Here is a 13,635-nt window from a genome sequence, read left to right as displayed (position 1 = left end):
AAGAAGCACTGTGAACAAGCCATGCCATGGTTTACAAGCTTCAAATTGCTGTGGAGGAATTTTGACCCACTCTTCTCTACAGATAATGCCACAGCATCTCAATCACATTTAGGTCAAGGCCACTCCAAAACCTTCAAGAGGGTCTGTTTTTCTTTAAGCCATTCAGAGGTGGACTTGCTGGTGAGTTTTGGATCATTGTCCTGCTGCACAACCCAGTTGCTTGAGCTTGAGATCATGAACTGATGGCTGAACATTCTCCTTCAGGATTTTCTAGTAGAGAGCAGAATTAATGGTTCCATCAATTACAGCGAATCGTCCAGGTCCTGAAGCTGCATAGCAGCCCGTAACAGTGACACTAGCACAATGTTTGACTGGTGGTATGATGTTCTTTTTATGAAATGCTGTTAGTTTTAAACCAGATGTAATGGGATGCACACCTTCCAAAAAGCTCAACTTTTAAGTTGGTGCTAGTTCTCTCCATTTGTGGTTAATGGCTCTCACCATGGTTGTCTGGAGTCCCAAAGCCTTTGAAATGACCATTCCAGACGGATAAGATGTCGGTGACTTTGTTACTCATCTGTTCTTGAATTTCTTTAGATGGTGGCATGATGTGTTGCTTTTTGAGATATTTTAGCCTACTTCACTGTCGGACAAGTTCTACTTAAGTGATGGGTTTGGATGGCTTTTCCCATAATAAATGAAATCATTTAAAACTATGTTTTGTATTTACTCTTCAAATGTGTTTGATGATCTGAAACATTTAAGTGTGACAAATATGGAAATAAAAAATCCAGAAGGGGGCAAATACTTTTTTCACAGCACTGTGTGTGTTTTCCTTTGCTTTTTGAATCTGTTCTCTTTCGTCTTTTTCCTCCTTTCCTGCAGCAGAAATTTTCCTACTCCACCCTTAAACCAATTTCCCCACATAATACTGTACACTCTCACATCTGTACCTCCAGTGATTACTGGTGTTAAAGGTGCGGTGTCTGGCTCTAAGTGTATCTAATTTGAAAACTGGCTCAGGCTACAGGGTCTCAAAGCCCTCTGAAAGTGTGCCTGGTGCTGTGCTTTTCCACTAGATGCAAGAGACTTGATTCAAAACTGGAAACATGAATCTAAATACACCTAAATAAATCAACAGTGTAAAAATGCACCAATACACAAGTAGCATGAAATATTGCAGCATACTGTGTCTTTTTTTAGAGGAGTTTCAGTATCCATAGAAAGGCAGAAAGTAAACACAAACTTACATAGACTTGCATTTATTTCCTGGAGACCTATACTAACCCTCAACACAACTTCCCTGACCTTTACCACGGACCCCATTAACTCCATGTTAAGCCATGGCTTTTTGTTCCTATTTGGACAGACTTATTCAGCATTCTTTCAGGGACACATTCAGAATACAAACCAGTTAAGGACCCCACACAAACACTCCTTTTGGCTCTGTAGTTGCTTCATAGTTCATTCCAGGTAACCTCTCTAACAGTTATCCTGGCAACATCATCTTCTGCACAGTCACGACTCATGCAGTCCTTTCTTAACATTTGAATGTGTACTGGTATGATCTAAAACTTCATCTTATATCAATATGAGTACTATCCCCACAGTTCAATGCACAGGAACAACTTATTTTTACAAGACATGCTTTTAATATCAAACACTTTTGACCTCAAATAGCCCACTCATTTACAACACAGTGCAAAATAATGCAGATTAAATACTTATTACAATTAAATGGCACAAAACAAATTTCTCAGTGTCAGCAGTACCATGAACAGGAAATATCAAACCATAAAATGTGCAGGTAGAAAACATTCTAATAGGCTCAAGGTACACCTTCATAGCTTCCCATACTTCCCTGCCTGTTTCTCACCTTGATCAACAAGCATGCCAGGTTTTGTTTCCCATCAACCTTAGACCTTTGTACCTAATATCAGCTAACACAGGGCACATGATGAGCTACGTGGTACAAAAGAAACTTTGTATGAAGCAGAGGAGGAAGTCTGTGGAGGAAAATATGAGCATCACAAGTTGTTTGAAAATGCTTTTGTGTCACCAGCAAGTTTTTAAGATTATCTTTAGTTTTTGTCCTTATTTGTCAGGAGAAAATCCACACTGTTTGTAAAAGTTAAATTCTAGCTTGTGAAATAATAGTCTGCCATCGTTTCTCCACAGTCAAGGAATGAAAATGAGAAGACTTTGCGTGTTAAAACAGCAGTGTGATGTCCAAAAACGTGGAGAATTTCCACCGTTGTTATTTTAGAACTAATAAAGGGTAGATAAAGTAATGCAGCAGAATGTGCCAGTTCTTCTTCTGCTAGCTTATTTACAGTGGAAATAAACTCAGTAAAACAATACTGAATATCTAAAGTTAAAAAGAAAAGCAGAGGATATTAAATTTTTTCTCCAGTGTAGAATTCACAGTATTCTTGTACATTTTATGTACACGGTGCCATCTTTTCTAGCCATTTGGAAAATCAGATTACCTTATGAGTATTTTTACACAAATGTCTGAGATGATCATTTGACTCCTTTGTCAGTGTCAGTCCTTTCTGGAAAACAAAAGCTCAAGTTTTCAAGAAGAAATAGTGCGACGTATCTTTCCTCAATAAATTCTTGAATCCCTTTTATGCTTCCCTTCTTTCAGGAAAGATGTTCAACCCCAGCTCTACCAGCGCCCCCAGCAACATGGTCCACAAAGGTATGCACACAAATGTCAGCTTTACATCCGCCAGCTTCTCCAGCTTGGCGCACAGTGTCAGGCAGAAGCCCAGCTTGAGCAGCATGGCTGTCAGGTACCAGGCACGCAGGCGCAGGTCTGGAGAGCCATTGCGAGGGTCGTACCCAGGCTTGCAGCGGCCGGCCATCTTGATGGCCAGCATGAGGATGAGGATGCCGTCAAAGACCCAGACGGGGAGGAAGATGAGGAACCAGTTCCACTGCACCTAGAGGGGGAAGAGGACATAGATTGTGTTAACTGTATTATTAACCCATTGATAATTACAAGATGTGGGACTCAATTCCATTAACTTTATTTGTCCACAGGGGGTAAAATCTGTGAAACAATCTATACAGATAGAATAAAAATTAGACGACAAGATTACAACAGGAAATAAATATATAAACCGAGCTCTATAAAATCTACCAGTACTAAATGTCAAATATAGTTAAAGTGCAGTAAAAACAAAAAATGATCATGGAAAATTATGTGTGGCTGAGCTATATGAGATTATAAATACTGACTGATACTGACTGGAAAAGCTCTATAAGGATGCAATGGAAAATCACAGTTAATTCTCTATGTTAGAGAAGAAAACACAATTTCCAATAAATGTACAGACATTTATCTATACAAACATCATTTCAGGTTTTTTTTTAATACAAACAATGCCTCAATTATGCATCTTTTTGTTGGTTTTGTTTTCTAAAACGGCAAAAGCTATAGACAGAAATTAAGCTTGTTTATTTGAAATACTAAATATGTCCAAGTAACACTTAATCAAGCACTAACATCTGTGATAGCTAAGACTTGATTTTCCTCCTTGTATTGTTTGGGAATGACACATTTTTGTCACACTTTCTTCACAAGGGGTTAGTATTTTTCTATTTCCACCTTTATACAAATAACAATAGAAATACAGGTAATTTGGCCTCATTTGATTATTTCCACAACTGTGAAGGATCAAATTCAAGTTTTCATAGAACATAAATAGGCCTGAATATTTAAGCCTGTGTAACTGGAAGTGTTGCTGATAAGATTCACAACACAGTAGGACAGTGGTATTAGAAAGAAGAGACTGACTATTGTCAAGACATAAAATCTCTACCTTCCCGTCCAGTTTGAGTACCAGCATGATGAGGAAGACCAGGGTGAAGACCCAGGTCAACAAAACCCTCTGTGCCAGGGACATCTCAGTGACTAGAGACCGCTCAGACGTGAAAAACAGACAAATACACACTAGAAGACAGGAGGCAGTCATGATTATGATGGACATCTACGTCTGTGATGTGTTTTAGCATTGAATCAGACATGTTTGGATAGACAGCGCCGTTAGAAAAGCTGCAGCAGCTATTATAAAAGTAGTATTTGTAGCAAGTCCAAGAAAATGCCTTAAACATAAGCAAGTGTGGATTTTGTATAACATTTTAATGCACCGGTGTTTAGCTAACGTTACAGAGACAGCTAGCTTTAATAGCAATAGCACTTAGCCACACGGTTGTTTTTAATTTGGGGAACAATCCAACTTACCTCAGTGTGTTTCTACACTCGTGTGCAGCATTGTCGTCTCTTCTTACGCACACACTGAAATTTAGCAGTGATATTTCATATAATTATTAGCAGGCGTGCCCCTCAACGATAACAAACAGATAGAGGAAATTCTGGTCCGTTATCTCTGTTGCCCCCGCCTGTACTGGAAGCTGATTGGCTCTTGTCTTGCTACGTCACGTTTGTCCAACGTCTATCACAGTGGATTTCAAATCGTAATGTGTTAAAAAACGCGCAAGAATGTTATAACATTTCCTGTAGGGAGGTTTAACGTCCACTAGAGGTAAGTAGAGTTCTCTTTATAACACCGAGTGGTTTTGTTGACATGTCTTTTATCGTGCAGTTACATAAAATTCGACCACTTATGTTATTAATTTTCTGTTTTGCTGTTTATTTCTGAAGTAATTGTAAGGCTGCTGTTATTCTCTTATTGCGAACCGTTGGTTGTGACGTTTTGTGGCTTAAAATGTAAGGGCGCATTTACATAGTGGTTTACGGGAAAGGGCTGAAGTTGTATTTTTACAGTGAGACGCTGAAAGGGAAAAGCTACAGCTTCAAACATCGATGAGCAGACACTCAGCATCTCCTGTAGACAGTGGAGAAGGTTAGCTCTCTCCGTGTAGTGTTAAAAAACGTCTTGAACGCGCAGTACAAGTCAGCGTGTAGTGGACTGGACGCTGTCAAGGAGGTAAGAATGAGCTCGTGTATGTTGTGTTTGGACAGCAGCAATCAGGATTTCAGTTATTAGGGTCAGCTGTGAGGTCTCTTTGTGCCTACCGGTAGCTTAGCTAAGTAGGTAGCATGAAATAAGCTAGCAGCAGAGAAAGGAGGAGGAGGAGGAGAAGGAGGAAGACAAGTCTGTGTGAAGTGAACCACGAAGACTTGTCTGAAAACACCGTGGCTACATTTACATGGAGGCTAGCCACAACATTAGCTACACTAAAACTGATTTACAACGCTGCACGGGTCATGCCCTGTGAAGGAGAGAAAACACAGAACAGCGTTTGCTTTATTTACTCCAATGTTTACGACTTAAATAGGACTCAACCCTTTATAATAACATACTATATTTAGTTAGCGTCCTCTCCTATCCTCTTTTGAATCTGTAGTGCACATTTTTGTCTACCTTATATGCTACTTGAGATGAAAATAACCCTTCAGTAATGGGTTTCCCTAGTGCTTTGTAGCATGACAGTAAATGTAACGTTTTCTCTAATACCAAACATTGATCTTAAGGCAAAGGGCAAGTGGTTCTTAAGAGTAGCGAGGAATTTTTGAACCCTTGCGAACAAAAGCTAAACTGACCAGGACACTAGAGTAACTCCCTGGGGTTCCGTTATAAGAAACTGCACGGTTTAAAGATGTTTCTGCACATTGCTTGGCTCTTACAGAGCAGCTAGGATCTGGGAAAGCCTACATTATCAAAATCAGAAATATTTCTGAATATTAGTGGGTTTTTCAGGATTCAATAGGCATGACATGTATTTTATTTATTTTATTGTATTTAAAAGTTATTTAACCAGGAAAGCCTCATTGAGATTAAAAATCTCCTTTACAAGAGTGTCCTGGCCAAGACAGCAGCACGTCAAAGAACACATTTACAGACAAAGATACAAAACAATGACAAAAGCAGATCACCATATCCAGTTTAACATCAGAAGAGAAATAAATCAACCATTAAAGCATTTACAAACTGATGCATCCTCCTCCAACAACTTCAGTCTACTTTTAAAAAGGTTCAAAGAGACCTGCTCCCTCAGGCCCGACTCCTCCTGCAAGAGGTTCCATGTAGCAGGAGCCACATATCTAAAACTCCTTTTTCCCATTTCAAGTCGTACTTAAGGAACAGACAGCAAGAATAGGTCTTGAGAATGGGAGACAGAGCGAAGACTGTAAGTTCCAACATTTCTCAACTTGATATAATCACATAAGTAAGAGGGAAGCAGATTAAGAATAGCCTTATAAATGAGGACATACCAATGATTTTGTCAGCGAACAGACAACGCAGGCCAACCAACTCGAGAATACAGGTCATAATGATGAGTTAGGGCCTTAAGATTTGATTTGATGTATAAAATATGTCAATTTTTCATAGTCTAAATATATAACAAAACATATATGTAGAGAGAGGAATAGCCTAAGTAATAAATATGATGTGTAAGAAATGTGCAGATATATGGTTCCAAAACAATAACTTATAAAAATGTTAAGTGCACTCTATAAAGGCAGTTTTAATGTACTGTTAAGTTATTCCACATGATCATATGTCAGCCAGTTAAATCCTTTTTGTCCTTTGATTGCAACTGCACCCTAAAATGTGAACCATATGAGACCTAGAAAATGTCTCCTCTTGAAGTTCTTAAGCCTGCTGTTTTTGCTAGAAAGCTATTTTAGTGATCCGTTACCAAAACAATCAGGATTTGCCTCCTAGCAATTGACACCTACCCCACGGTAGCAGCCGTTTCAGGCATTGAAATAGCAATGTAGACAAAATCTGTCTTTATCCAATGCTCTTGTTTTCTTTTTTAGTCCACAACAAAGCTTTGATACTGATTTTAGTTTGTTCGATAACCAGCTTTAAAACTTCTCACTGGAGCTTTAAATTCCCCCTTTCCCCACTAATATAGCCATAACTTTAACCTGCAGCCATTATAAATAAACAGGCTCTGCATTGCTAACATATTTAGGAGTTGTATCAGTCATCCTGTAGCTTGTAAATGAATATGCATTTCTTGTAAATCAGAACAGGTCATTTCAGGCGGAATATTTTTAGTAGTAAATCCGGTTATTAAAGGATGCAGTTTCACCTTCAGGTGCAGCTGTGAGACATGAACTTGTTTGGACTGTTGCCAGTCATTTAGAGCATTTGTTACACCTGCAGGTGCTCGGATACACAGGGCTACACATGTATGCCCATGCGTGATGTGGAATTTGAATTTTGCAATAAGTGCTTGAATGTTTCTGAATCATTTGTGCCATGTTATGTAACAACAATAGAAGTCCTTTTTTGATTTAGGCTTATTGCACTGTGAATGCGTTATAGCCACATTACAGCATGTTACAATAGTTGAGCTGTCAGTATTTTATATAAAAAATAATTGTTATCAGAGTTCAGTGTTTTCAGTCATGTAGAAGAAGCCTTGAGTAAGACACTTTACATGCAAAACAGTAGGAAGTTTTTAAACAGATATTTTTCTTTATTACTTGTTGACAGATTGAGAAGGAGCGATGAAATCATTGTGTCACACCCAGCTGACTTCTTACGCACCTAGGATCCCCGGGACACTCTTAACACTAACGTGCACATACACATATTCACTGTGGATGGGACTAAAGAGTGCTTAAACCACCTTGTGTCTTGGCATATTGATTCATTGAGAATCAGGAGGGTGGAAAGTACCTGTCAGTCCATGCAGCTGTGCAGCAGGTTGGAGTGCGGTGTGTTTTTATGTCAAACTTTATGAATTTTAGTTGGTTGATGTTTGTGTGTATTTTCAGGATCCTCACAGGCCCCCACTGTGGTGCATTGTCCAACCAGCATGTTTCTTTGTATTCTTTTTCTCCCCCTCTCTGGCTGTCTGTCTCCCTCAGACGATGCTGTGTCTATTGTGCAGCATGAACCTGCCTGCAGAGCCTGTTACATCACCAGCTGCAATGTAGTTACATCACGCACTAGACTGTCCCATCATCTTATATTACAGCTGCAGAATGGCTTGTGCGGCGGTGATATAATTCGTAGAAATAGTCGTTGCAGGATTGAGAGCGGGCAGAAAAGGTTGGAGAGGAAAGGTCAAGTGGCTTTGCAGAGGAGTGCGTCGTTACGGGCTCGACTGTGCTGCAGGAGAGTGACAGGTTATGTTAATGATCAGGTGGGAGATGTTTGGTTAGGATGAGCTATTGCGCTCAGGTTGAGTTTTTGAAATAATAGATGTGAGGGAATATACACCCGCAGCTTTTTGATCTATGAAATGAACAGTCTTTCTATATTAAACGAGGAATTGCATCAGAAACTCATACCAATATATCCCATGAGATCCAACTGACTTAGACTTTTTCCTCTGAAGATATTTTCACATGGCTTACAGAGACTTGAATAGCACACAGCCATCCTTGATGTTATTAGAAACGCCTGCATTCTTTCTAATGTGTTGAATTAAAATGCCTGCTTTTGAGACAGCCTTTGGCTGCAATTTTGTAGATGTACACCTAAATGCCAAGTACAAGTATGTAGGTGTAGATGCACCTGCATGAAGACTTTGTAATGATTTTGTTTATCTCCTTGTCAATCATACAGCCTGCATGTGCTTACAAAGTCCTGAGAAGAGAATTCATTTAGCTGAAATGAATCTCCCTCCTCTGTTGCGTCGTGGGTGTTCAGGACCCTTTATCTTTGGTTGATTATCACTTCAATTAAGGCCTTATTGCTTTAGTTTTTTCCATTGAAATGCTCTCAAAGTTTGGTCACTCAGTATAATTTGCTACATCATACACAGCCCATGAAAATGATAGCAGGATATAGCGCTTCTGCTACAAATGATTTATTGCTAGACAGTCATATGATACTTTAGATAGCCGAAGAACTGAATAATAAAAAATGAAACTAAGATGGTAATGTACAGGATTTATGGCTCTATTCAATACATTTCAGTGTCAAGTTCACCTCTTACTTTGCCTCTTCTTTAACTTAGTGTCACCACTGTCTAACATTGTAATAACTTTAATTTTATTTATATAGCACATTTCATACAAAATGGACCAAAATTACAAAGGATTGTAAAATCATCCTGCTGTGAACGGTTCCACTGCAAGGATTGATGGGATGGTGATGCTGTGAGTAAAACTGGCAGGCTAAATTATAAAGAACCTTTTTTAATTGAAAAATCAACATTTGGGACAGGCAATTCTATAATTATATCACATAAGTTAAGATGTCATATTGCTATATTGATCTTTTGTTCTCCTCTAAGTCGAGTTGTGAATGTGCACAGCATTAATTCTTTAATAAATAAGGCAGTCATCATTTTGATTAAAGCTTTATTTATCTGGTGTTCACCCCCTCAAAGTCTATCAAGCTCTTATCATAAAGATGTTTTTTCCTTATTGAATTGGATTAAATAGATATATGTCTTTACTACAACCTTGAAAATGATTTTTGATGCAACACCATCTCACAGTAAGCAGAGTAATAAGGTTTATGTCTGTAACAACAGCAGTATGAAGCGAGTGTTAGCTTTGCACAGCGTCTGTCTGGGGCTTTAATACGAGCTGGACTCAAGATGGTTCATCTTTCCCCAGCACTGCAGCAACTCATACTACAACAGCTTAAATATCTGTTAAAGTATGTATTTAAACTGACGATGAGCTTGTTCAAAAAAGCAGGCTGTGGCACCAAACAAGGCCAAAGAAGCAATTTGTAGACTCTGGAGTAGTGTAAACTCATTGTTCCTGCTGCTAAAGTAAACTTAAATCACTTATAAACATGGTACCACTGACATATCCTTCAAAATAAAGGTCGCACTTGTTGATCCCGAGTACTTTTATTGTGAATGGCCACATCGGGAGGCAGCTTGACAGCAGCAGAGAAATGAAACTTAAAACTACAGGTTCATTTATAATGAAGTGAACAAAGAGAGACTTATGAATATTTTTCTTTGATCTTGTGCTCAGGTAGCATGCCATCACAGGTTTGTTTTGGGGGAGAGGGGGGGTTTAATATGCATTCATATGTATCGTATTGTATCATACCATTGTGGTATGGTATGGTATCATATCTTTTAAGGTTGTTTTAGCTGTCTATCTGACACTGATTTAGATCATCCAGCTGCACAAAAAGGCCAGCCTTCATCTGATTTGTGTGATGCAAAGCTTATTCAGCCACAGAGGAGTGTATATATCTCATAAGCTTGAAATAAATTACAAAAAGTCTTGAAATGAATGAGCTGATATCATTGGACGCTTTTAAAAGGAAGCTAAATGACTTGGAGGCAGATGCATGTGGATGCTTTGATTACATACAAATATGGTCGATTTAGGCAAATATTTGCTTTTTACATTTTTTATTCGTGTCTCTTAATGTATTTGGATTACATATATTGTGTTATGTTAGCTGCTTGTGACTGCTCTTTGTTTCAAACCCTATTAACTGCTGCAGTCTTGGCCAGAACTCTTGAAAAAGAGACTTTTCATTTAACATGGTTTTCCTGGTAAAATGCAGTCTGACGTGAATGCCAGAGGAAGATCCATTTAAGTAGAACTATTGTTTTCTTATTTAGTTTTGTGACTTCTTGTGTGTTTAACTGATTTTTCAAACTGAGGATCATTTAGCGCTTGTTTGCCCAGGGGCTTGACTTACAGGTGGCATGTACTGTAAGTTTAAGTAGCATGTTGCCTGTCAGGATAACTGATGGTGACACAATGTTTTGGGACGATTATGAAGATGAAAGGGGAAGATAATGATAGTGTTTTCCTAGAGAACTCCACTGTTGGCTAAAGTTGACTGCAAGGACAATCTCCTGCCTGTTATTCATTACTGTTTCTAAGAAATCTTTGTGTGTACAGAGGCAAAGCAGGCTGTGTGTGGGTTTGTAGATCAGTAAGAGACACACTGCTCTTAAGCTTCATCATGTGAACATGAGAAAGGCTGAATTACACACATACAACCACAGATGAACTGCTCTTTGAAACAGAAATAAGATGCCGTTTTCAGTCAGATCAGCAGAAAGGAAGCCTCTTTTTCTTGACTGATTTTATCCACCACATAGACACTAACATGCACATGCACTCTGTTGCTTTGAATCTCAAATCATCCCAGGCAGTCTTGACCATCTCTCTCTCTCTCTCTCTCTCTCTCTCTCTCTCTCTCTCTCTCTCTCTCTCTGTCTCTCTGTCTCTCTGTCTCTGCTTCATAAATGTCCAGCAGCTCCTGTCCTAATTTGGCTGTGAGGACCAAACACCAGTCAGCTGCACAGCCACACTAGAGGTGAGTGCTGTGGATTTTCATGTGTTTACTAGTGTACACACCCCTTGTTTTTGTGTTGGTGCTGCATGCTTTAACAACCCCTTTTCTGTTGCTGTGAGGGTGTCCGCAGTCCACACAGACACAAACCCTGTCAGACAGTACTAGTAGTTCATGAGCACTGTTCGTTTTGCTCTGAAAGAGCAACAGATGGAAAAAATAGGAAGTACTGCCTTTTTCACATTTTTCTGTCTGAGGAGGCAAACACAGGGCCTTTGTAGTGTAAATGCAGCAGGCAGTGCAGTATAGTATGTGCTAAAGTTTGCATTTATCTGACTCAGATCGTTGTTCAGTCTGTCTCAAAATGCCCGATCATTTCTGATGTGATTTTTATGCATTTTAGCTGTATTTTTAAGCAAGGAAAGTTAGAGCAAAAATACATGTTAAAGGCTCATTTATGCTACCTTTATGTATAGAAATAGTTTCACAGAAGTTTTGTACAAACTCATGAGCATTTGACACATTTGAGTGGACATTAAAAAAATGGAATCCACTTGTGATTGCCCTTTCACACTGATCTATACCTCTTCTAGACTGCTGCCCTGTCTGATCTTCACCCAGCTGTTCTGTTGTACAGGCCAGCTAACTTCATATATTCATCATATTCATCTTGAAAATCCTGACACAAAGCTTTTGGGAAGAGCAGGACTTTTCAAAAGGTCCTTGGAAGGTGCCTTGACAACCGTTCTGTCACATTCATGAGGGCCAATCAGAGAACAAGACAAAATGAGATGGTTGCTTCCTTGCCAAAGCCTTTTGGGAATTTTTGTGCATTTTTTTAAATTTGGCAGTGATTTCCCTCGCCACTTTCCTAAAGTAAGTTTAAGCAGCAGGGAGATTGCTCAAATATTGTTGCAGTATTACTTTACATGTTGTGATAAGATGAGATAAGGTAAGGTATACTTTATTGTCCTCCGAGAGAAATTTGTCTTGGACCCTGTCCTACAGCAACAAAGAAAAATAAAAAAAAACACATTATTATACATGATTTAACAGTTTATTGCATATATACACACTTTGTAAAGGCAGTGACATATTACACAACCCCTCTGTACATCGTGCAATACCATTCATACAAAATCTAAATGTACATGGGCACAACTGGATGTTTATAGAGGTTCATCCAGGTCTGAACCCAGCAGGTAAAGGCTGAAACTACTGAGTGAAGAGTTTTGGTCTGATCAGTCTCTATTTCTGTCTAAAAGGGAGAAATTTGTAAGCTGTAAAACTTTGCTTTTTCCAAATCAGACACCATATTGTGTGCATCTTTGCAGCCATCTGCCACTCCATATTTTCTCTAATTTGTTCAAAGTAAACCTCCGCAAACGAACACCGTTTGTAAGGATGCAGTCATGTTCTCGAGATAAACTTTCTTGAAAATGGTAATTGGCACATTATCTTGTTCTAGGACGGTTTTCTGTTACAACAATATTTTGTAGTTCTCTTTTTTTTTTTTCCAATGGAGCTTGGCCTGTTAAATAACTAATAAGCCTTCTTACTGTACAGTGTGTGTTGCTATATAATCAAGCCCTGTATAGGTCAAGTGTAGTGTCATTTTTTGTCACCTGAGATTGTCAGGAATTCACCCTACATGACGGAAAACATGATCTGCACCCCCCAACGCCCCTCGGTTACTCACATCCACAAACACATCCACAGACTGTCAGAATCCCCTCACAGCAGCGTCATGTTTCCTGTAGGCTTGCACGCTTACTTAAACTCACACGTGCCCCCCTCAGCCCTGCTCAGGGATGTAACCTGCACCCGTCATGAAATATAAAGCACCCAAAGAGAGAGAGAGAGAGAGAAGCTAGGGTTACACATCACGAGTTACCCGACTCATGAAGGAGGTCTCCTCGTGTGCTCATGTTTTCATGAGACACTTTACACAGGCCTGTGTAAACCTGCGGTCAGGAGCATTTCTTTGAAAATCTTCTCTTTTCTATTGTGTTCTTTGATTGTGCTGCACCATTTAAAATTTGTACTCAATATTTTGTGATCTAAACAAGCTTTGTGGTCAACTTTGATGCAGATCAAAGCAATAGGATTCTGAAAGAGGGCTTCTTTTATCCTAATTTTTTCAACTTCTCTCCTCGAAAGGAAAATTTCTATTCCTTCTGGCCACAACTACCAGCTTTGTCTTAGGTATGATGCATAAACAAGCCAAAATTCTGTTCATGTTTGTGATTTAGATAACGTCATGCTTACCCTCAGAGCACCTTTAATTTATAATCTGACACATTTCAAAGTTAATCCACCTTGTAAAACATCTGATGCCTCTGCAAGCAACGGAGGCATGAACTATATATAAGGTTACACAACACAGAGTCAAGGGAGACTCATGCTGCAC

The 13,635-nt window shown here is 39.1% G+C and overlaps 2 protein-coding genes across 7 annotated transcripts in view; one reads left to right on the top strand and one right to left on the bottom strand.

The window, feature by feature from the left end:
* Positions 1–1,652: 1,652 nt before the first annotated feature.
* On the bottom strand, positions 1,653–4,394 carry LOC121505496 (transmembrane protein 60-like). The gene is made up of 3 exons (XM_041780885.1): positions 4,253–4,394; positions 3,831–3,961; positions 1,653–2,948 (listed from the first exon to the last, which is right to left on the bottom strand). The coding sequence occupies exons 2-3, from the start codon at positions 3,912–3,914 to the stop codon at positions 2,631–2,633; spliced, it is 402 nt and encodes a 133-aa protein (XP_041636819.1). The 5' UTR covers positions 3,915–3,961; positions 4,253–4,394; the 3' UTR covers positions 1,653–2,630.
* Positions 4,395–4,791: 397 nt separating this feature from the next.
* LOC121505341 (protein PHTF2-like) overlaps positions 4,792–13,635 on the top strand; it is a 57,353-nt gene continuing 48,509 nt past the window's right edge. For 3 of the 6 annotated variants that reach the window (XM_041780566.1, XM_041780568.1, XM_041780560.1), the window contains exons 1-2: positions 4,793–4,958; positions 11,187–11,249. The gene's annotated coding sequence lies outside the window, so the exon portion shown is untranslated. Of the gene's footprint in view, positions 4,959–11,186; positions 11,250–13,635 lie in introns of all 6 variants that reach the window. The other 3 variants (XM_041780567.1, XM_041780561.1, XM_041780563.1) reach the window with 3 other exon arrangements.

This window comes from Cheilinus undulatus, linkage group 23 (assembly GCF_018320785.1).
Source record: "Cheilinus undulatus linkage group 23, ASM1832078v1, whole genome shotgun sequence".
Taxonomy (NCBI): Eukaryota; Metazoa; Chordata; class Actinopteri; order Labriformes; family Labridae; genus Cheilinus; species Cheilinus undulatus.
This window is presented reverse-complemented; position numbering and strand designations above follow the sequence as displayed.